This window comes from Coenobita brevimanus, chromosome 57 (assembly GCF_032717465.1).
Source record: "Coenobita brevimanus isolate Jiangsu-jjx chromosome 57, ASM3271746v2, whole genome shotgun sequence".
Lineage (NCBI taxonomy): Eukaryota > Metazoa > Arthropoda > Malacostraca > Decapoda > Coenobitidae > Coenobita > Coenobita brevimanus.
In genome coordinates this window covers 58748865-58772830 of record NC_137010.1, presented here as the reverse complement: position 1 = coordinate 58772830, position 23966 = coordinate 58748865, and the positions used below count along the sequence as shown (strand labels likewise).

Here is a 23966-nt window from a genome sequence, read left to right as displayed (position 1 = left end):
GTAAGAAGGCATGGATGAGTGAAACTGTGCCTGCAGAGTGGAAAAAGGCTGTGATTGTACCCCTGTAAAAAAATAAAGGTGAGCGAAGTGAGTGCAACAATTATCGTGGCATAAGTTTACTGAGTGTGGTAGGGAAGGTATATGGAAGAATTATTATAAAGTAGGAGAGATATCAGAAGTCCTAGTGAGTGAAGAAAATGGAGGCTTCAGGAGTGGCAAAGGATGTGTGGATCAAATATTTGCAGTGAGACAGATAGCTAAGAATGCTTGTGAGAAGGACCATAAGGTGTTTATGGCATTCATGGATCTGGGAAAAGCATACAACAAAGTAGACAGAGATGGATTGTGGAAAGTTTTGCGCATGTATGATGTAGGAGGTAAGCTGCTGGTGCTGTCAAGAGTTTTTATGGTGGTAGCGAAGCATGTGGAAGGGTTAATAGGCATCTAAGTGAATGGTTCACAATCGGTGTGGGCGTGCGACAAGGTTGTGTGATGTCCCCATGGTTGTCCAATATATATATGGATGGCGTGATGAGAGAAGTAAAAACACGAGTAATGGAGAGAGGGATGGCGTTGGTTATGAATGGTGATGGATGGAATATCTCAAATTTGTTGTATGCTGATGATGCAGTACTACTTGCAAGTACCAGACAAGAACTTGGTAGGCTAGTGCAGAGTTTTGCTGATGTCTGTGAGTGTCATACCTTGAGAGTAAATGTAGAAAAAGGTAAAGTGATGGTTATTGATAGAGAAGGTGACTCCCAGTGTGATGTTACAGTGAAAGGAGAGAGACTGGAATTGGTGAGAGAGTTCAAATACCTGGGTAGAGTGACAGAAAAGAGAGGAAAATGTGCAAAAGAAGTGGAAAATAGAGTGACACAAGAAAGGAAAGTAGCTGGTGCAATGAAGGCCTTGATTAGAAACAGAGGCTTGAGTGTTGCAGCTGCACGAGGCTTACTTTAACATTTGGATGTGAGACTATGATGTGGCATGAAAATGAAAAGTCAAGAGTAAAAGCAGTGGAGATGGGACTGCTGAGGAATGTATGTGGAGTACAGAGGGTGGATAGGATACAAAATAATGTGTTCCGTGAAAGATGCGGAGTGAGGAAGTCGGTGGACACCAGAATTGAAGAGAGTGTACTGAGATGATATGGTCATGTGGAAAGAATGGATAATAAAAAAGTGGTGAAAAAGGTTTATCTGAGCGAACTTGAAGGAGGGAGGAGGCGAGGTAGGCCAAGGAGATGGTGGAGAGATATGGTGGATGAGAGTGTAAGGAAGAGAGATTTGGAAGTCGGTGAGGCTAGGGAACTGACAAGAGATCGAGCTGGCTGGATGAATGTTGTGAGGAGAAGTGCATGATCAGGTATTTTGGCACCCTTTTTTAACGTGGCAGCATCCGGATTGACTCAATCGGATACGTTTATGTGAAGCTACAGAACGTGGTGAATGTTTTTGGCATATCTGATAGAGCCAGGATTCCGGGGGCTTGAATGAAGAGTGAATGGAAGCGTGGCCCATTGGATTGGGCAAATTTGGGCTGTCTAGACATTGCTACTCTTCACCCTGCCCTTGGCTATATATTAGGGTGTTCAGAAAAATCAAACCTTCAGGAACTTGAAGGGCAAAGTGCTTATTCATTTTCATTACTTGTGGGAACTACATCTTACTTTGCAATTTTTCTTTGGCCTTCTCAAACCCATGCTTCATCTCAGTGCAAGTTGCAATGCATGTGGTAACTCCCGCCTTGACCGCAGCTGGGCTTGACATGGGGGAACTCATGTTGTCTGTCGGATCTCTCCACTCTGTTCGGAAGGAATCAAGGATTGAGATCGCTGAAAAGATAAAAAAAGAATTCTAGTCACAAACACCCTTGAATTTCCATTTTTATGGAAAGCTCTTGCCCAACATCGATGGTAGCGGTCGCAGTGGTCACCTGGCGAATATTGTTACAGGGATTGGTACGGAGAAGATCCTGGCAATCCCTAAGATCCCTGCTGGAAAGGGCGAAGCAATGGGAGTGGCGATGTTAATGACTCTAGATGAATGGCCGGAAGTGAAGCAATGGACTGCAGGGCTCTGTTTTGATACTACAGCGTCTAACACCGGGGTTCACAGTGGAGCTTGCTTTGTCACTGAAAGAGGTCTCCAAGTCCCGCTGTTGTTCTTGGCATGCAGGCACCACATGTGTGAACTCATACTGGCAGGGATCTTTGACCTCTTTTTCTCTTCTTCTGGTCCTGAAATTCCTCTCTTCCGTTGAGTAAAAGAGGTCTGGAACAAAACTGACACAGATTCCTTCGATCCCTACGATGATGACCTAGATGGAAAATCTCAGTTGTGGATTGCCAACAGAGCCGAGGACATTGAACACTTCATACTCAGCCACATGGACCACATGCAACTCCGTGATGATTTCCTTGAGCTCCTCCAGCTGTCTTCGGCTTTCCTCGGCAAGAAGCCAGCACGGATGACCTTTCACCGCCTAGATGCCTATCAGAGAGCATTCTGGATGGCCAAAGGCCTTTACTGCCTCAAGATTTTCCTTATCAGAAATCAACTGAAGGATGCAGCCTCCTTCCACTTCACATGGCGAGGCCATCAAACGCATCTGTGTCTTCCTTGTCACCATCTATGTGATGCAGTGGTTTGAAGCCCCGAATGCTGTCGACGCTGCAATCAGTGACCTCAGTCTCCTGAAGAAGATTGAAGAATTCAAAGAGATGAATCGCACTGTAGCAAAGAAGGCACTGGACAAAGTCAAAAGCCACATCTGGTACCACAGTGAGGACCTGGCTCCACTAGCCATGTATGCGGACAAAGTCTCTGCTGAGGAAAAGCAGGAAATGCTGAAAAATATGACCACAGCATTGTTGAGGAAGAAGGGTCTGCACAGTTTGAACATGAAGACGATTGATAAGGCATCAGATCGAAGAATCTCTAAGTTTGCCACCCAGAAGTCGAAAAACCTCTTACAGTGCTTGAAGCTGGATACTCCGACAAGCATGAATGACCTCTGCCCCATTTCTGATGTCACAGCCCATCTCAAAGAGGTCAGTGATGCTGCTCAGCGGGCAGTCAAACTGGCAATGGCCTACAACAGTGGTCTGACGAAGAATAAAGAAGAACGACAATTGATCTTCCATGGTGTGCAGCACCACAGAGCCCTCTACGACTCGACCAAAAAATCCCATGTGTAAGAAACTGATTATGTTTGTTGTATAGCTCAAAAATATTGTTTCTTTTTGTACCATATTGTTTATTTTTGCCTTTCTTCACCATACCCTTTACGTACTCAGATCAGTTAGATTTACAGAATGCAGGGATAGTGAGGCACGACTTTGTATTGATAAAAAACCATAAAGTTTTGCTTGAATGTCTTGTTTGTAAAGTGGAATCGATTGCATACTTTGCCCATCCAATTATCCAAAATTATTTTTTCTCCCCTATAAGTGCTGAACACCCTAATATAATCATATATATATATATATATATATATATATATATATATATATATATATATATATATATATATATATATATATATTTCTTTTACTGGTTGGAGAGAAAAGCCCAGTGAGTGTGTTGCTAGACAGATACTGTGTACAGTGGATATATAAAATATCGGTGCATAGAGGGTTCGATGTCTTCCAAAAACATTTACACAAGTGCTGATTGTGTGGGAGGGTTGGTATGCCTGGCTGTAGCAGGTTCGGAAGGCTTGAACCACTGGGACAATGTTTCAGAACATCGTTCACGGAACCCTAACCGAGACCTTGTCAGGCAGCAGTATCATGGTTCTGTTAGATATAATGGAAACCTTTCACTCAACACGTCGAGCTATCGTAGCTCTACACGAAGCAGGTCACAGTATGTGTGATATCGCGCGGCCGTTTGGTATCCACTGCAACACGGCAGCAAGGTGGATATGGCGACATGCAGACACCGGTGCTACAGACGACATGCCACGGGCTGGCCGACCACGCTGCACGACAGCCGATGAGGACCAGGTAAATTATGTGGTTGACATGATAGATTGGTGATAGATTTATACATATGGTTACATGAGTTATGATGGTAAAATATTCTGGTGTGGAAACAATGTAGACATTGTTGTATAATACTACTAACCATCAACCATCTGTTTTAATAATTGTGTGTTTATTATCTTTTTACTAGGCCATTGCCGATTTCATTGACAACGCTCCAAAAACGCCTGCTGTCAGCATACGCACTGCCCTATGTCTACAGTGCTGCAATGCAACAGTCCGGAATGTGCATCACAGCAGAGGTTTGAAAGGGCGCAGGCCAGCTGAAATGGTGAAACTGTCCAAGCGTAATATGGAGGACAAGATGGAGTATGCGCTCGAGTAAGCCGATAAGCATGCTGAGTTTTGGGAGTGTGTCGTCTTTTGTTACGAAAAGACCTTCAGCTCAGATTGTAATGCAACAGCGCAATATGCTTGGTGCTTGCTTAACACCAGGTTAGTCTCTCTCTCTCTCTCTCTCTCTCTCTCTCTCTCTCATGCGTTGCTGCCTGAGCAACTATTCCTGAAAACAGATGCCGCAGCTGCATTCATATCCATAGATCTGTACTGTCTTTAAGCTGCAAACTGCAGTGCATTACTAATGCAACGTAACTTGACATCATACGCTGTTAAAATCAGTTACACAATTGTGGCACACGAGTCTGAAGGTTTAATTAACGTGCTCTTGCACCAGAACGGATGCAATGTTAACCGGAAGGTTACCAGGGCACATTACATAAACAGTCAAGCTCTTGGACCTGTGACTATAAACTGGTTACTGATCTATGGCTACTCTATGATTGGGTTTATGTTTCAGATACGAGGAGCAACATGTGGTGGAACGTGGGAGGAGCGGGCATGTCACAGCTGGATTTTTTGACTGGATGAACGCCAGTGGTTTAGGTTAGTTGATGTTGGCCCAGGACGGTTACCGGAGTGAAATATGTTGAGATCCTGGAGGGGGTTCTATTGCCTTCGGTTCAGGCATGGCTGTTCCCTGAAAAAGAGCCTTTCTACCTTCTTCAGGATAACAGCCCAGTCCATACATGCCGGGCTGTTAGGGAGTGGTTTGGCCAGCAACCTCACATCACATTGCTGCCACATCCACCCAGATCCCCAGACCTCAACCCAATAGAGCACGTCTGGGCTGCCCTGGTGCGACATATGCCAGGCGTGCAACGACCCCAGACCCGTGCTGCTGTCATCGCCGGTGCTTTACAAGCGTGGGAACAGCTCCGACGTGATCCAGGACAACTCTTCACAAACGAGTTAGTGGTATCCATGCCTCGACGGCTGAATGCAGTGTCGGCATCAGGTGGAGGAGATACTCGATACTGATATACTAATAAAGTTGTGAAGCATGTGTTACTTTTTTAGTCCCAATGCATATGACATCTTGTAAATATAGTCATTTTATACCAAAACGTGATTTAGTATATGATACTGCCTAATGAATCATATTGTAATGATGGCCAGTCAGAGATTACTTCTGCAACGATGAATAATTATTGCTCATTGCATTTCATAGGTGCTGTGAATTAAACTGACACATGAAGTGTTTGGTTGATTGTCACATGACAAGCGTCGAGTGTAATAAGCACATGACACCGTTGATCACATGCTAGCATTATCAACGCACAAAGATAGCCCTGTATACGTTACCAATAATGTGAACCACGTTACCCACTGTATCTGTCTCCCATTATAAATTACCAACTTCATATTGTGTAGGAACAATGTTTATATAAATAGGACGTAGGCTATATGTTTGCAAGGGGATACCGGCAGTTGGCGTTATATGGCACCTCCTAACACCAGGGCTACCAACATGCGGTATGTCTATCTATCTATTCTATCTATTGCCAGACGCCTCAATCCCGTTTGGGGTGGCCACAAACAAATCGCCTCAAAGTCGCCCTGTCCCCCGCCATTTCACTGCCCTGCTCCCAGCTCACCCCCCCCTCTCTCATATACCTCTCCACCCCATCCCTCCATCTCATCCTCGGCCTCCCCCTCCCTCTTCCCCCCTCCACCTCACTCACATACACTCTCTTCGTCAGTCTTTCACCCTCCATCCTCTCCACATGGCCAAACCACCTCAGTGTGTTCCTCATAACTCTCCCTATCACATCCACATCAACACCACAACGTTCCTTTATATCCTCATTCGTCAGCCTATCTCTCCATGTGACTCCACAGGCTCCTCTTAAATAACTCATTTCCACTGCTCTCACTCTTGACTTGTGTCCTTCCAACAACGTCCAAGCTTCACTTCCGTACGTTAAAGTATGTATCACAATACTGTCATGTAGTAACCTTTTCACTTCCATGCTCACTTCCCTGTTTCTTATCACTGCTTTCAAAGAACCAGCAACCTTTCTTCCCTGCTGTACCCTTTAAAGCACTTCACCCTCCAAACCTCCATCCTTACTCATCACACTACCCAAGTACTTAAACGTACTCACATTTTCCAATTCCTCACCATCCAACCTCGCTGTACATTCACTAACTTCACCTCTCTCAAAGACCATCACTTTACTCTTCCCTACATTCACCTTCAGATTCCGTTTCTTACACAAACTCCCAAACTCATCCACCAAGCCCTGCAGCTCCCCTTCGTCTTCCCTCAACAACACAGTAGCATCTGCAAACAACAGTACAGGGAGTTTCCAAACACTATCCTCTCTCACCAGGGCCACTCCAACATCCACTACCCTACCTTGTACCTCTTTTATTACCCCATCCATGTACAGATTGAACAACCATGGAGACATGACACATCCCTGTTTCAACCCAACTTTCAAAGAGAAAAATTCACTCAGTTCACCATCCACACGCACTGCAGCCTTCGCACCATCGTATATACTCTTCACAGCATTCAACAACTTCCCATCTACTCAATAAATTCTTAACACTTTCCACAATCCTTGTCTATCCACCCTGTCATATGCTTTCTCCAAATGCATGAAAGCCGCATACAACTTCTTTCCCTTCTCTAGAAACTTTTCCACTAAAGATCTAAGAATGAATATCTGATCTACACAACCTCTTCCCTTCCGGTATGTCAGACACAAATATTTCAGTGACCTTCGTACTGTGATCCAAAATGTTTCACGATTATTGTGCACAAATACTTTTTATACCCACTGTACATGTGAAACCCTCCCCAAACGAGTCAAGAGATTGGCGTTTTTACCTCTGAACAATACGTCACTTACTATGGTACTTCTTTGGCGAAACTCTGATATGGTATTTTTAGACACTGGCCCTCCTTGCACAGAGCCGGAGAACTTATGTGCCAAGTTTGATTAAGATTGGATTATTCATTAACGAGATAATCCCTCTCCCTGATACTGCACCTTGAACTTCGTCCTATGGCCACAATATATATACAAAAGTCATGTGCGTTCTCAGATCGAATACTGTTCACCACTGTTTAGTGGATGTGAGCGGTTGCATTGAGGCAGTTGGACAAAATTCAAAATAAAGCCATTAGATTAATCAATAATCCTGCCATTACTCAGGACCTTCCTGCATTATCAGTACGTAGAGAAGTTGCTTCTTTAGCATTATTTTATCGATATTTTTACCGTAAGTGCTCTGAGTAACTGGCTTCAATTGTGCCTCCCCATCACGTTTTCTCCCGAAATACTCGGGCAGGTGGGAGCGCCCATGAACTCACACTCTCTCTCCCACAATGCAGAACCTCTGCTTATCATAATTCATTTATCCCCAGAACTACTACTCTCTGGAATTCACTTCCTGGGAGCTGTTTCCCACAAACATTAAATCTACTTCAATTTAAATTCAGTTGTTATAAATATTTTATGAATGGAGGATGCCTTTAGGCGCATGGACTTATTTTGTTTTCCTTTAGTTTTCCTTCCCTCATTCATTATCTATAAAAAAAATATCCATGACCTTACCTTCTGATCAATCTCATTCAAAACTAGAGGGCCCCCCCCCTCAACAGAAGAATCACACCAGCCGCTAGCCGATACACGTCTAGCACGGCTCAAAATATGACCTTGACCTACTTTCATCAAATTCGAATTCGTAGGAGATTTAATCTCTACTGCACACCAGTAAAATTTTGTGATGATATCCTCAGCGGTTGCGAAGTTATCGTGGTAACAGACAGACCTTGACCTACTTTCACCAATTTCGAACTCGTGATCACTTTTTTCCCCAACTACACACCTGTAAAATTTCGTGATGATACCTTGAGCGGCTGTGAAGTTATCGTGTTAACACACACACACACACACACACACACACACACACATTACTGAAAACAATACCAGCTTCGCTATCGCGGCTGGTAATCAAATAATTTGTTCCTAGACTACTACACAGTGTATACGCTAAATCTGATAAACGGAAAATGCATTCATGGCCTAGCTAATGATGCGCCACGATACTGTGCCATGAATTTTTATCTCGACCTGAGACCTTGACGTTTAACTGTTCAGCACAAAAATCGCTTTATTTCTCTTCCAAACCCACACACTACAGTATATGTCCCGAGTCTGATCAAAACAGGATCAGGTATGCGTGAGATATTTTGTTAACATACTTACGGTATATACAGTACAAAACAAACTCGATCACAGAAGCTACTCCCACTCCAAGAAAAAATGCAAAAGAAGAAATAAATGCAACGCTTAAAATTACTGAAAAAGTTGCCGGAAGGTGACGCTTTTGTCTGGCGCAATTTTCCAAAACTCGGAATGTCTAGTTTTCCAGTCCTTTACCTGATGCAACCCTTAGCAAACATGAGTCGTGGAATGGTGGTGTGGATGTTTCAGCTTTGGATAAACGTGGTTTGTAAAATATTTATATACTCTGGCTATCATGGATTCGCGAAAATCACAGCAACTCAATGTTTGTTTCATAATAGACTTCATAAAAACAAATAGCGGTAAAACAACTCTCGCTCCCTCCTCTCTCCCTACAAGGAATCACTTTTGCCCCATTCTGCCCTCAGTTCATCCAAGCATCATCCCCTCGCTACCGTTGTCTGCTTTCTCCCTCCTCTCCCTCATGACCCGTCGGCAAGAAACAACTAAATGTGCGCATACGACTGTGGGGAAAGGGCAGCACCATTGCTTCATCAGCAAGAGTGGTGCAGTACATACCTGGCATGTTGGGTGTGTAGCACTCATAGCCAGGTTGTCCCAAGTACTGCTCCAAAATCCAGCTTGGATTAGTTCCATCCTGCATGTGGCACTCGAACCCCACAATGTGATGAAGATTTCTACGAGCGTTTTTCCCGTATATCATGCTGAACTGTAGAAATAATAAAGCCATGAACAAACTACACGCATGAACATACAGTAAATGCACCCATAAATAAAATATGCACCCAATAATATCCACTCAGAAGTATTCATATTTTTTTACTTTCATTCTAGTAATTTTCTATCTATCTATCTATCTATCTATAGCCCGACGCCCTAATCCCGCAACAGTGGGCCGCAGACAAAACGCCTCTAAGTTGCTTTGTCACCCACCATTTGACTGCCCTCCCCCAACTCACAACTCACTTCCTCATATACCTCTCAACTCCATCCCTCCACCTCATCCTCGGTCTTCCCCTCCCTCTACCTCCCTCCACTCCACCTACATACACCCTCTTAGTCAGTCTTTCATTCTCCATTCTCTCCACATGTCCAAACCACCTCAGTGTATTTCTTCTAATTTTCTCAACCACATCCACCACACAACGTTCCTTCACTTCTTCATTCGTGACTCCACGGCTCCTCTCAAGTAACTCATTTCCACTGCTCTCTCTCTTGGCTTGTTCCCCTCTAGCAAGGTCCATGCTTCGCTTCCATACGTCAGGGTAGGGATCACAATACTATCATGCAATGACTTCTTAACTTCCATACTCACCTCCCTATTTCTCATCACTGCTTCAGTGAACAACAACCTTCCTTCCCTGCTGTACCCTTTCACGCACTTCATCCCCAAAAGTTCCATCCATATTTAACCCACTACCCAAGTGCTTGAATGGACTCACATTATCCATATCCTCATCAACCAACATCACTGTGCATTCTGTGACTTCATTTCTCTCAAACACCATAAATTTACTCTTGTTTACATTAAATTTCAGATTCCTCCTCCTACACACTGTCCCAAATTCATTCAACAAACCTTGCAACTCCCATTCTTCTTCACTCAACAATACTTTATCATCAGCAAACAGCAACACCGGAATCTTCCACATCTCACCCTCATTCATTAGAGCCACCCCCACATCCACTGCCCTACCTTGCAACTCCTTTACAACCCCATCCATGTATATACTAAACAGCCATGAAGACATCACACGTCCCTGTTTCAGTTCCACATTTAGATCAAAGAATTCACTCAGCTCACCATCCACTCTCACCGTAGCCCTAGCTCCTTCGTACATACTCTTCACAGCACTCAGCAATTTCCCCTCCACTCCATAATATTCTTAATACCTTCCACATACCTTGCCCATCTATTCTGTCATAAGCTTTCTCCAAGTCCATGAAGGCAGCATACACTTTCTTTCCCTTCTCTAGATACTTCTCCACTAAACATCTTAGAACAAATATCTGATCTACACACCCTTTTCCCTTCCTAAATCCCCCTTGTCCTCCTCCAACTAGCTCCTCTGTTATATGCCTAACCCTATCAATGAGTATTCTACCATATATTTTTCCAGTCACACTAAGAAGGTAAATATCCCTATGATTACCACATACTTCTCTCTCTCCCATTTTCCTTTGTATAAAGGAACAATTATACCTGATTTCCAGTCCTCTGGAGCCCTTCCCTGTTCCTAAGCCAATCTACACAACTTCCATATCCACTCCACAACAATTTAACCCCTATACTTCAGCATTTCACCACACACTCCATCAATTCCTGGGGCCTTTCCCATCTTGATCTTCTTATTGCTTCCACTACTTCCGCCCTACTGATCTCTTCCTCCTTCCTCTCATCTCTTCTTCTCCCAGCCATTTCCCAACCACTTGTACTCGCACTGCTCTCACTCTCTACATTTAACGAATCCTCAAAGTGCTCCTTCCATCTCCTCAATTTCTCTCTCTTCTCCACTAACAATCTATTATTCCTACCTTTCACTCCCCTAATTTTTCGCTTTTCACACTGTCTTACTTTCTTTACCTCCTTCCAAAACAATTTGTTACTCTTCCTCCATTTTACACTCAGATTCCTCCCAAACTCTTCATCCACTTTCTTCTTACTCTCCATCACCAATCTCTTCATCTCCCATCTCCTACTCACATATACCTCTCTCTTCTCTCTCTCATCTTCTCCCCTACCTCTACTCGCTAACCATTCACTATATGCCTTCTTCTTTTGTTCCACAGCTCGTTTCACCTCATCATTCCACCATGCTGTCCCTTGCACACCCCTGCATCTCCTCACTCCACAAACCACCTCACACGCTGCGCCTATCTCTTCCGTGAATATCTTACATACACCTTCCACCCCTTCCATCTGCTCTAACTCATACCTTCCCGATCTTTCTTCCACTATGCTCGTATACTCTGCCATTCTCTCACTATCTTGCAACTTCTCCACTCTACACACAGGAGCTGTTTCCTCCTGTCTTCCCCTTCGTCTCTTCACCCATTTTCTTTGCAGCCTTACCTTGGCCATCACTAGGTGATGGTCCGAGATTCCATTCCCCCATCCTCTCCACACTCTTGCATCCAACACGTGACCTAAGGTAGTCATTTTATGTAATTTAAATAAGCCTGGGCACAATCAAATTAATTTATGTATTTTAAGGTTGCCTCAGGTCAAGTGCGTAATCACTTCAGGTTAAAAATATTCAGTGAATGCATTTTTATCATAATTAATTTGACCTACTTCAAGACTGCTATTTTTAGTTAACTTTTGTTCTGCTGAGGTCACTCAGTGTTCATCATACCCAGTCACTGATCAGGCTAACCTTACCCGTCTAAAGTCATGAGCTAAAAATTTGTCTTTTTCATACTAAAGTTTTCAAGATTTTTCTTCTTCGTCATCGTCGTCTTCTTCACTTGCATTGTGATACGCAAAGTGAACCTATATGAGCACAGTGTGTGTTTGCTTTCTTGTTGCCTATCCCGAGAGGACGTGTTTTGTTACATTTCCCAAAGTAATGTTCTTTTCTGTGTCTTCTTGGTGTTACTTTTGTTGTGCTTAGCACCACATGTTGCCACGGCCTCGTAACTTTATTTCTGGTCTGATTAGTCTGAAAACTACTATGCATATATTGTATCTGGACCTGACACCTCGAGACAGTTTTTATATTTTCTATCTATCTATTGCCAAACGCCTCAATCCCGTTTGGGGTGGCCACAAACAAATCGCCTCCAAGTCGTCCTGTCCCCCGCCATTTTTTCAATACCCTTAAATACATTTTATATCCCCCAAAGTGTAAAAAGACTGGTACAGAACCAGCAGAAGACGAGTGCGAAATCATCAGACACCAAAGCACCCAAAGTCTATTCGTAGACTTTGAAAAACACCCATCCCAATAAAAGGGCGGGTTTCCAGAGATAAAGTCTGAGGTCCTTAGTGCGCTGAGCCGGGATGAGAGTTTTCCGCCCGTTCTTTCGTCAGCGCTCTGGAGGCCTAGTCAAGGTAGACGCGGCTATAAACCGATTTAGAAGACTGAGGTGTCCAATGAATCTCTCCATCTGACGGTGCGCGCCTGTCTCAGTGGTGGACATGCCCCAAGTCACAGGGACCAAAACTGTCTTTATCATCGATAAAGGATATAAAAATGAAGTATTTATATCCTCATCACAATAATATTTATATCCTCCACTGTAAACTGGCAATCTGCAAAACTTTAAATACCGGCCTGTGTCGCTGACTTGCTGACGCAATAAGTGGTGGAAGCAGTCAGGCAAAGAGGTAGGGAAGTTGAACGGTGGGTAGGCAGGAAAGTCTGAGGTGGAAAGGCATGTAGGCATGTAGACAGGGAGGTTAAGAGGTCGGGAGGGAGGCAAGTAGGCAGGTGGGAGTCAGGGTAGGGGAGTAGGTTGGTAGACAGGTAGGCAGGAAGGTAGAGTGGGAAGCAGACAGCGAGATAGGTAGAAATACAGGTTGGTAGGGATGAAAGTAGGTAGCAAGGGAGGCAGACAAGGGGGTAAGGTAGGAAGAAAGGCAAGTAGTTAAGGAGGTAGGTAATTAGGGAAAAGCAACAAGAAGTGCAAGTTATCCTTTACTCGGTGAAGGAATTAGTTGCACCTTAGTACCATATAGAATGGCTACATAATCCGAGATCAACGCAAAAAACAACGAATCCACTGTACACGGCAACGTGACTGTCCTCGCGACCCTATCGTGACAAAGCGCAGCCAGTACTGTATTTTTGAAAGCGATAACGGTAGAGGTGAATGCAGTCTGAATATACCCCCTACTCTGATTGCTCTGTTATTCTTTCCATATAGGTTACAAACAGATACACGTATATGCACAAAAGAAACAAACTTTGGGAATTATCATGAATTTTCTGGCAAATGTTGCCTCTCTTCTCATCATTTTGTTTTGTTTAATTTTTACTCATGCATTCGTTCATGTATTTACTGAAAGGCAGAAGTTACGAAAAGGTGGGGCTGGGTAAACAAAACTGGATGGGATGAAAGAGTACAGCCTGTGAAAGTGGGCATTGTACACGAGGTAACGTTAGTGAGGTAAAAGTTTAAATCAAAGTGTTCGCTCAGAAGAAGGTAAAGAACAGGAAGAACACGATAGTAAGAATATATTGCTCTCGGGTACCTATTTCAGCATGTAATAATATATCTGTACTGTACACTCCGATTTTATTGCTGATTGAGACACGAGCCTCTGTTCTCATATGTTCCATTTATGTCTATACAGAGACAGGATTCACCCCAATGTAATGATGTTTCTTCTGCCACTTTGGTATCTTCTCAACATGGCACCAGTAGAATGTGTCCTGCTTGTGTGGCAAAGTGATACTCTGGCTCACCCGCCACACCTGCGCATCCTCTGGCACCCTCTTCTGGTAGAATGGCATCAACACAAAGGCGAACCTGATCGAAATAAAGGCTTATGAGGGTAAACAGAGGCAGGCAGGGTACACAGGCCTAAAGACAAGGTAAAATTTACAAAACATACATTATAACATAATACGAAGAAAGTTGACAAAAATATGTGCACCAAGCAACAATTATTAGTGTCGGAGACTCATGGCAGCAAAGCATATAAACCGGGAAGACAATCAATTGTATACTATTATAGGTAGGCAAATTATGTGGCCTCTTTGGACCAGTCCAGGCGGATCTAAACTATGGGGGCCTCTCTAGATGCTTGTGAGAATGGACTGAGACCAGTCCTCTCCTAAATGCTGCTCCTCTTGCATGAGAGAATCGAGTGAGAGCAACAAGGAAGCAGTTAATTGAGTTAGGTAAATAGATTAATAAAAGATTATATGTCAGGTGAATTTTTAATGTCAGAGTAATTAATGCGCAATTGCTTCTGCTTCATATAAGAGATGTGATAACTCAGTAGTCCGTTCACCATCATTCATAATACAGGGATTCTTACCACACGCTGTTAGTGCAAGATAGAAATATAATTACCTTAAACCAATATTACAGTTCTCATCCTTGAGGAATTATCACTGGAGAATACTTGCTTCTGCCGTTTTTACTTTTTGTATTCCTTTGAGATTTAAAAAAAAAAATTGTTTTTCTCCAGATAAGACTTTTCCTTTAGTTTAGGCATAAATGAATGGCTTTATTTTAGGTCTTAGTGATTATTAATTTCATCAAGAATCTGCATTAATTACCTTCCCACATTAGTACTGGCTGCCAGTTATGTGAAATTCATTTTTTTAAACATTTAACTTTTGGGTACATTGGCAGTCTTTGTGTTATCAGCTCTTTACCCCCGACCAAAAACTGCACTTTTTGTTTGGTGCTAATGTGCAGTTTTGTGTACAAGCAGCAGTCGAAAATAATACAGCTTGTCAGTTCAGCCCAGGAGACGGAACGAGTAGTCCAGTTTGGACAGGTTGAATTGCTTCGCCAGAACTCTCATGAAACTGGCCCAGTCAGCCTGGACTGGTCGTGAAAATGCGCTATACTTTATTTACTCTAACTTGGCCCAAATTTTTGTCCTTCTGCAGCTAATTTCACATGGCTCAGTGGTAGAAAAATCCCATGATATGGTTCAGGATTCCTTCCATACCATATTTCTGTGACTGGCATCATATTCCATTGCTAATGTATTCTTACAGTTCAGCACTCATTTTGGAGATACGGAAAGTTTTGGTCAAGATAGTATAACTTGAGCATAGTTGTTGGCCAAATGACAAACACATGACATCAGTGACGTACTTGTTTCCCCGACGAGGACCGTGGTAGGAAGGGTGTTCGTCACTGGGGTCGCTGTCTCCCCATGCATACAGCAGCCGCACAGTCTCATTCTGTCAGAGAGTTTAGCACACAGCTTTTAATTCCATCAGTCCAGTTATATTTTTTTTCGGTTTTTATTCTTGCTGGATTATTTTATTCAGATTAGGAGGAACTTTTCCAAGTAGATGTGTTATACATTGACGTCGTTAAATCTTTCACTACAAGTGGCCTCTTCTAAACTCAACAAAAAATCGTCTGGTGATAGGAATTAACAAAATTAAGAACCATTAAACAACTTACATAAAACTGTATGCCCCTACTCAGAGTGAAATTCCTCACCCATAGGCAACTCAGAAACACAACTAGAAAGGTCAAACAGCGTCACACGAGCAGGTTTTCTGGCATTTTTTTGTTCTAGCAACATTATCCTGGCATCATCTCTTGTTAACTTCTAAAAGAATATTTTAAAACAAACTTTCACAGCCACAAGCAACCTCTGAAAAGTTAGCACCATCATCGAGTTACCTGATATAATCTGCCACAAAACTGCTGGTGTGGCGCCTTCTTAACTCTATAGGTAACACACGTTCAGTATATAGCGCCACACCTCAACTATACAATATAATTTCACACTGTCCAACATTCACACAACACAGACAGCAACACAACATGTCAAGTGTGCTCGACCTATACTGATGTTCGCCAAGGTAAATCGGTCTGATATCTTCTTACCATGAGGCTACTCAATCTCTTCCTACAACTGCAATTACACACTGACCGTAAGGACGTAGTCGTGCGGGTCGCAGGTGTTGATGTCCCTGGCCACAACAAGGACAGTGTGCGTGTCGTTCTCGCGTGCGTGCAGCGGCCGCCAGTCAGCGTGGTCATCGATGGGCGGTGTGAGTTCACCCACTCCGTGGCGGTCCTGCAGGAACAGCCGTCCATCCTTCACCCAGGCTGTGATCATGTCCCCGCCAGTCATCCCGCCATTAGACGAGAACCCGAACCCCAGCCAGCCAGTGGTGCGAGCATGGATCTCCCACACCACCTCCTGCATCAGAACATTGGTACTTAGGAATACCAAAGAAGCATGACATTGAGACAGCAACACTGTCAGGGAAATAATAACACACCAGCCATCCTGACATAGGCCGCAAACACAAACCCTAGCTAGCCATGGGTATCAGCATGGATCTCCCACATCACCTTCTGCATTGGAACACTGGTACTTAGGAATACCAAAAGAAGTAGAATACTGAAACAGCAACATTGTCAGGGAAAATGTCACACACCAGCCATTCCTACACCTAACACATGCCGGAAACACAAACTCTACTTAGCCAAAGGTGCGAGCATGGATCTCCCACACCACCTCCCGTCGGAGACAGACACTTAGCAATAAAAAAAGAAAAAAAAATTGACAGCAACATTGTCAGGGAAAACCTAACACACCAGTCATTATGCCATTCCACGGGAATATGAATCCCAGCCAGCCACAGGTGCGGGCATGTATCCCCCACCATATACCTCCTGCAGAGAAACATGGACACAGAAAACACTGGTTTGTCTACCTTAACCATTCGACTCTTGGGATAAACAAAATTGTTTGCTGTTGTCTGTTTGTAACCTTTTTGTATATATTATAATATGTAAATATAGTATGTAAGTAGTTGTAAGTAGGATCCAAGTAGGGCATCAATGCCCAGTGTTATGTCTATGATGAGCAGATTATTGTGTCTACCTTGAGTGATTCAAGCCTCTGTGATCAGGACCACCGCCCTAGCCGGATGAGAGCCGGTGATCAGTAGCTGTCTGTACTGGTCTGGGGATGGACACGGAGTTTGTCTGGTATCGCTATATATTGATTCAAGACGGTGTTTAATATATTGTCAGAAAACTACTACAAGACTTTGCCTTCACCTGCAAGTGGCGTAAAGGGGGGCATTGACAGCATTAACATTTGGTGGAAAGCGAGTGGGATAATATTGATTCACGTCTTTTGTGGGCTGGCTTAGCTGTGTCTGTCTTCCCATCCTGCTGTCATTGCTGTTCTTCCCACGACGACACATAGTCTATTTCCGCCCTAGCCTCCAGCCCTGTTTGCAATCTTGGTGTGGAATCGTTCTGACAGTTTTGATGTAATTTTGGAAATTTCCTCCACATCAACACCCCACCTATCACCATGCCACTACAGCCAGTGAGCCACGTAAGGCTCCTGTTCCTATCAACCTACAACCTGCCTGCCTGTGTTCCTGTCCGGCCTGCTGTAACGGTTAGTTTCATCCCCCACAAACTCCACCCCAGACCCCACTCCAGGAAGCAGCCCCCAGCCGCCGCCCGACGCCGTTACATCATCGTTTTCCCCACCCACCACACACACCGACGTCACCCAGAAAGTGTGGCCAGTCACACCAAGCTAAGTCACAGTCTCCTGCTCCTATCAACTTCTCGTTCCGCCCAGTGGAGAGCCGCCATCCAGTGACGTCACGGACACTTCCACCCAATCACGAGGAGACGAGAGCCTCACTTTTTCTCCAGCCTTGGGACTGACCGCATCTCACTTGAAGTATTTCCTACCTGCATTTTCATGCAATTCCTCATTCCATCACATTGATTAATCCCTTTCTACAGAGAAGCCAAGCTGTCTCTATAGACTGTGATATTTTCACCATTTACTTTCATCCATTCATTGCATTTTCGTCCCTCATTTTTCATTCAGTTAGAATTTTTCGTTCACTCACTCCTACTTCATCCCATTTTCTCCCACTCATACTCAGCTCTAAATAAAGCATTCATTTTCACTCATATTCATTGTATATAAATCATTTCTTCACAGATTACAAATATTTCTGTTTAATTATTCTCATTTATTCATCCATTTGTTCATTTAGTTTCATTTGCTTACTTCCTACTCTGTTAATGTCCTTTTTTAAAAGGGTAGATCTCTCACCTATTGAACCTGACGGTAACACAGATAACGCTGTATGTAGTGATAATGTAAATCTTCGAAGTGGCACATCTTGTACCAAACCAACCGTAAGTTCCCTACCTGTTTCTACTACACATGTTACTCCTACCCTAAATCCAGATATATTAACTCCAGATACTCTATCATCTTCTCCAACTGATTCTCCTGAAACCACTCAGTCTTCTCCACAGTCTTTATCCTTTCCTACTACTACTCATACACACACCACTACCGCCATGACACTTCCTTCCCACACACTGTCTCAGTTCACTACCGTGCCTCTTCCTCACCTTCGCGGTCTCACCCTCTGCTTACGATGGCAACTCAAAACCCTCCACCTCCCCAATCCATATATTTGGATGATGTGAATAGACCCAAATTTACAGGATAGGATAGTACTGTTTCGATTTACGATTTCCTCAGAGAGGTCGAAAACGACATTCATAATCGCCAGATCGTAACTGAACCCTTCAAAGTTTCATATCTTCTCAGTCGACTCCATCATGGCAGATCATTAATAGGAGTCACTATTCGTGCGGGGCACTTCGAAGATTGCCAAACGTTTGACGCGTTTCGCCAATGGCTTATTCAATATTGTTGCCAATTTTCCAATTCTGCATCCCTTATAGGATTGACTAATCTCCTCAAGCAAATGCAGGAGGACATGAAGGTACCTCCCCAACATGCAAAAGTAATTGAGGCAGCCGCTACTATGAAGGTGACGAGTTCAGAGTTGCGCCAATTATTCCGTGGTACTCGATGGGTAACACAACACCACGGGGAGATCATGATTACATTAAATAATTTTGCAGACTTGTTCGGTTACTTTAGATTTCTCAACTGGGTTTCAGACTCCCAAAAACAAATAGCACTACAAGTTGGCTTTAACCCAGGAGACAAAATAATGGATATTAGTAAGACAATCGTTGAAAGGTCAGGAACAGACTTCACTCGCCAGGTCAATTCTTACAGTTCACCCTCTCCCTCTGCAGGCGGTACTGCGAGAGTACTACACACCAGCATCACTTCATCTGATTCCTATCGTTCACGGCCAACTATAAGAACCAAACCAAGTAATCGGTCTCACACACACTATTGTTCACCTTCTAGTGGTGGTGACAATTCAACTCTGCGACGAAGCATACATTTCTCAATTGTGTGCTGGCACTGCGGTAATGTAGGTCATTGAGAGTCTAGCTGTGCACGCAAAGAAAGACGTTTTCGCTCACGGGAACGCCTGCGCGCACCTTAGCGGTCCCAACGTCTAACTTGCAAGTACCATAAGAAGAGCACAACTCACTCCACGGACGAGTGTCGTTACCTTAAGAGCCGTCAGTCGGGGGAAGACGAGCGCTCAGATTGGAGAAATGTAATGAAACAGCGGAAGATCCGCCAGTGTCTGAAAATCAACTCCCCATTCTTCAGGTAGGATCTATAACATCTTCAGACTTAGTCATTTTAGGATGGAGCGAAGGGGTACAAAGCTCTTTCTTTATGGACAGCGGATCTATGGTAAATCCAATCTCAGATACCTCTTTAAACAACATCAGGAAAATAACTAAAAGAGTTGGGCTCCTTGAACCACCTGACATTTGCCTATGCGGTGTGGATGGCTCAGAATTTCAGATCAAAGGAAAGATCACACTAGAAGTACAACTTGATAAAGCCTTAAGACCTTTTGACGTAGAGTTTCATGTCACTAATGATCTTAAGTATCCAGCGGACACTCTCATTGGCCTTTCGACAATGGCCCAAGAAGCCATTGCTCTCCTCCCTGCTTCTCGTTGTGTACATGTCAATGGTTTCCCAATATCTAGTATGGAATATCCACGTCCGGTATTCTCAAACCGACTCAGTTATTAAGTCTCACATGATTCCAACAGTAGTCAAGAGTAACCAAATACACACTCCGTTACCTGAACAGCCAGGTACACTACCATCTAGTACTACATCCTCTGAGCATTCAATTATAGATCGTATCAACCCCTCTGACAGTGGCACACTCGCCGACTCAGACACGTCTCATTTAACTACCTCAGATAGTGTGATTGATGTTTTATAACACGCAGAGATAAGACGTGCAGTAACAAATCAGTGCACAATTTTGTTGCCGCACAAGTTTACCAAAGTCTCTGTTCGTGTTGTGGGTGCGAAAGCAGGAGTGGATGTACTAACCTTAACTGAGACGTGTTGTATGAATGACTTAGCTTATGAGTCGGCGTTGTGTACGGTGCTGGAGGATGGTTTATGCTACTTGTACATTGCAAACACAACAAACGCCGCTTACACCTTATGAACAGGAACACAGATTGGCGATTTCTTGGTATACCCAGTGGCCACACGTGTGTGCCAGGATTTCCCATACCCTGTTGCTGATGTGTGCCCAGTTACTCAGTCCACCAATATTCCATCTAATCTTGAATCTTATGTGAAACAAAGTGATTTCCCAGAACACCGACATCAATTATTTAATCTCTTGTGAGACTATTGCGAAGTAGTAGCTCTACCCCGGTTAGAATATGGGCAAGACAAATTTGGAAACATGGAATATGGGTGTAGCAGAGAGGAAAAGTTTGAATGTAATGGAGATGAGGTGTCTGAGGAGTATGTGTGGAGTGACGCGTATGGATCGGGTGCGAAATGATGAAGTGTGAAGGAGAACTGGAGTTGTTCGGGAGATGGCTGGTAGAGTTGAGCAGAGGGTGTTGCGATGGTTTGGGCATATGGAGAGAATGGATAATGAGCAACTGGTGAAAAAGATAACTAGATCTGATGTGAGAGGTGTAAGGCTGAGAGGAAGACCACGAATAGGATGGATGGACAGTGTGAAGAGAGCGCTGGATGCGAGAGGGATGTCTGTTGAGCAAGGAAGAGTGGCTGTGCATGACAGAAATAAATGGAGAGAAATTGTGAATGAATAAGTGATGACGCAGCCCTGAGGGGATATTCCCCCGCATTTGGTCTGATCAGCTAGTCAGGTCAGGTGCGGATAAGGGGATGGGTCTGTTATGATGTGGCAGGGGTAAACCAGTTCTGCTGTCGGGCCCTGCTGTGGATGTCACTGATTGCATTGCGCAGTTGACCCTTGTGTGGTGTGGTGCGGTGAGGATCTGTCCGTTCTCCCCTTTGGGGCTAAGATGCGAACGAATGTATTTGAATGGATGAGTAAATGGAGAGTGTGTCGTCCTATCTCGGCTACCTCCCTTTCCTTGGGGGAAGCAGCCTAGGTATATAGAAAGATAGATAGATAATATTACATTACAGCCAGGTGCTCAGCCAGTATATAAACCTGCCTACCGTTTACCACATAGCCAACGTCAACAAGCCGATCGTCTTATTCAGGACATGTTGGATAATGAGGTCATTGAACACTCTGATAGCCCGTGGAACAGCCCACTATTTCTGATTCCAAAGAAAGGTGGGAAGTTACGACCAGTCATAGATTACAGACGCGTGAATGTACTGACTGTCCCGGACAGATTTCCAATTCCTGTACTCACTAATTTACTGGAATCCTTAGGCGAAAACAATTGTGTTTTTTTCCTCCCTAGATCTTTTAAGTGGATATTGGCAGGTCGAAATGGAAGAATCATCTCGTCCTATCACTGCCTTCAGTACTCCATCCGGTCATCACCAATTCCGTAGACTTCCATTCGGTTTGAGAAATGCACCTTCATTGTTCATGCAACTAATTCATACAGTTTTTGCCGGCATGATAGGTCACTCAGTTTTCGCTTATCTAGATGATGTCATAATCGCTAGTCACTCGGTGGAGGAACACTTTGAAAAATTGGCCGAAGTGTTCACTAGACTCAAACAAGCTGGACTTAAAAGCAAACTATCAAAGTGTGACTTTTTACGTAAGAACTCCAGTTCTTAGGACATGTTGTTGACGCTCACGGAATTCACACATCAGATGACAAGGTTAGAGCCGTGACAAATTTCCCAACTCCAACCAACACTGACGCTGTATGCAGTTTCCTTGGTCTCAGTGGGTATTATAGAAGGTTCATTAAAGGGTATGCCCAGATAGCTGCACCGTTAACAAAATTGCTAAAGAAGGATGCGTCTTTTGTGTGGGCTGATGAACATTCAACCACATTCACAACACTGAAAACTGCTCTAGCACAATCACCAGTTTTGGGATTCCCTGATTATTCTAAACCATTTCTTCTCTGTACTGATGCTTCCGGAGTAGGCCTAGGTGCCGTTCTCATCCAGTATGACTCCGAAGGAAAGAAACGCATCATTGCCTATGCTAGCCTTGTGCTAAACTCTGCAGAAAAGAATTACAGTGTAACTCACTGGGAAGCCCTTGCCGTGGTCTGGTCCCTAAAACATTTCCTTGACATCATCTACGGATATCCTGTTCACATCCAAACAGACCATCTTCCCTTATGTGACTTGTTTCGGGGACGTAACCTTACCGGTTGACTTGCACGTTGGGCAGTCACTGTGACTGACTATAATCCGACATTTGAATACGTTCCTGGAAAATCCAATGTCATAGCCGATGCCCTCTCGTGGCATGTTGCCACAGTCTCAACTGGTTGCGACATAAACTTGCCGTTCAATTATGATACACTACATAGTTTCCAGCGCGAGGACCCTGTATGGTCACAGGTCATATATTTCCTAGAGTCAGGCGATGATTCTTCTCTGCCAAAGTTACTAGTCCCTGTATCTGATTTCTTCCTCAACAATGAATAGCTCTATAAAAACTCAGTACTGAAAGGTAATAACGTACCTCATCGCGAAGTTAAGCAACTAGTCATTCCAACAGACTTAATTCCTGCTGCCCTCCATTTAATCCACGACACCCCTCATGCATCACACCCTGGCAAAGACAGAAGCTTACGGCAAGCACGTCTGTCATATTATTGGCCCACTATGCGAAAGGATATAGCAGCGCACTGCGATGCATGTTTATCATGTGCCCGTCACAAGGGGACAACCTGTCAACCTGCTCCTATATTGCAGTACCCAGTCAAAACCTTGGCAAACTGTCTCTCTCGATCTTCTGAAGCAGCCTCGTACAGAATCTGGCTTCGTTTATCTGTTAGTGGCAGTCGATCATTTCTCTAGATTTGTTATCTTATTTCCGTTGCGTGAAAAGTCTGCTAACGCAGTAGCACATGCCTTTATTAAATCAGTAATTTGCCCTTTCACAACATCAGAAGTAATTTTAACTGATAACGGGTCAGAGTTCAATAATTCAGTACTGGAAGAAATTTGTCTTCGATACGGAATTAAGAAATGCAATATAGTGGCCCATCATCCAGCCTCGAATGGTCTAGTAGAACGCCAGAATAGAAAGATATTGGAGAGTCCGCGTCACATAGTAGGAGATCAGACTTCCATCTGGGATGAATGGATTCCACAGGTAGCTGCTTCAATTAATTCATCCATCAATAAGTCAATTGGAGAAACACCATTCTTCATCATATATGGTTTTGACAAAAGACTACCTTATTCACTGTCGCAATCCAAACCTGATCCGATCTACGACTACGATAACTATGTGCGAGTAAACCTGTCCAATTTCCAGAAAATTCATAAATATGTTCAGGATAATCTGGCCCTTACA

At 43.8% G+C, this 23966-nt stretch overlaps 1 protein-coding gene across 1 annotated transcript in view; it reads right to left on the bottom strand.

Annotated features, from left to right (window-relative positions):
• The window catches only part of LOC145402049 (DBH-like monooxygenase protein 1 homolog), an 85232-nt gene that overhangs the window by 45309 nt on the left and 15957 nt on the right, over positions 1 to 23966 (bottom strand). Inside the window, exons 2-5 of the mRNA XM_080274146.1 lie at positions 16190 to 16481; positions 15394 to 15482; positions 13923 to 14085; positions 9169 to 9319 (exon numbers count right to left, since the gene is read on the bottom strand). Coding sequence (XP_080130272.1) covers positions 9169 to 9319; positions 13923 to 14085; positions 15394 to 15482; positions 16190 to 16481 — 695 coding nt within the window. The remainder of the gene's footprint in view (positions 1 to 9168; positions 9320 to 13922; positions 14086 to 15393; positions 15483 to 16189; positions 16482 to 23966) is intronic.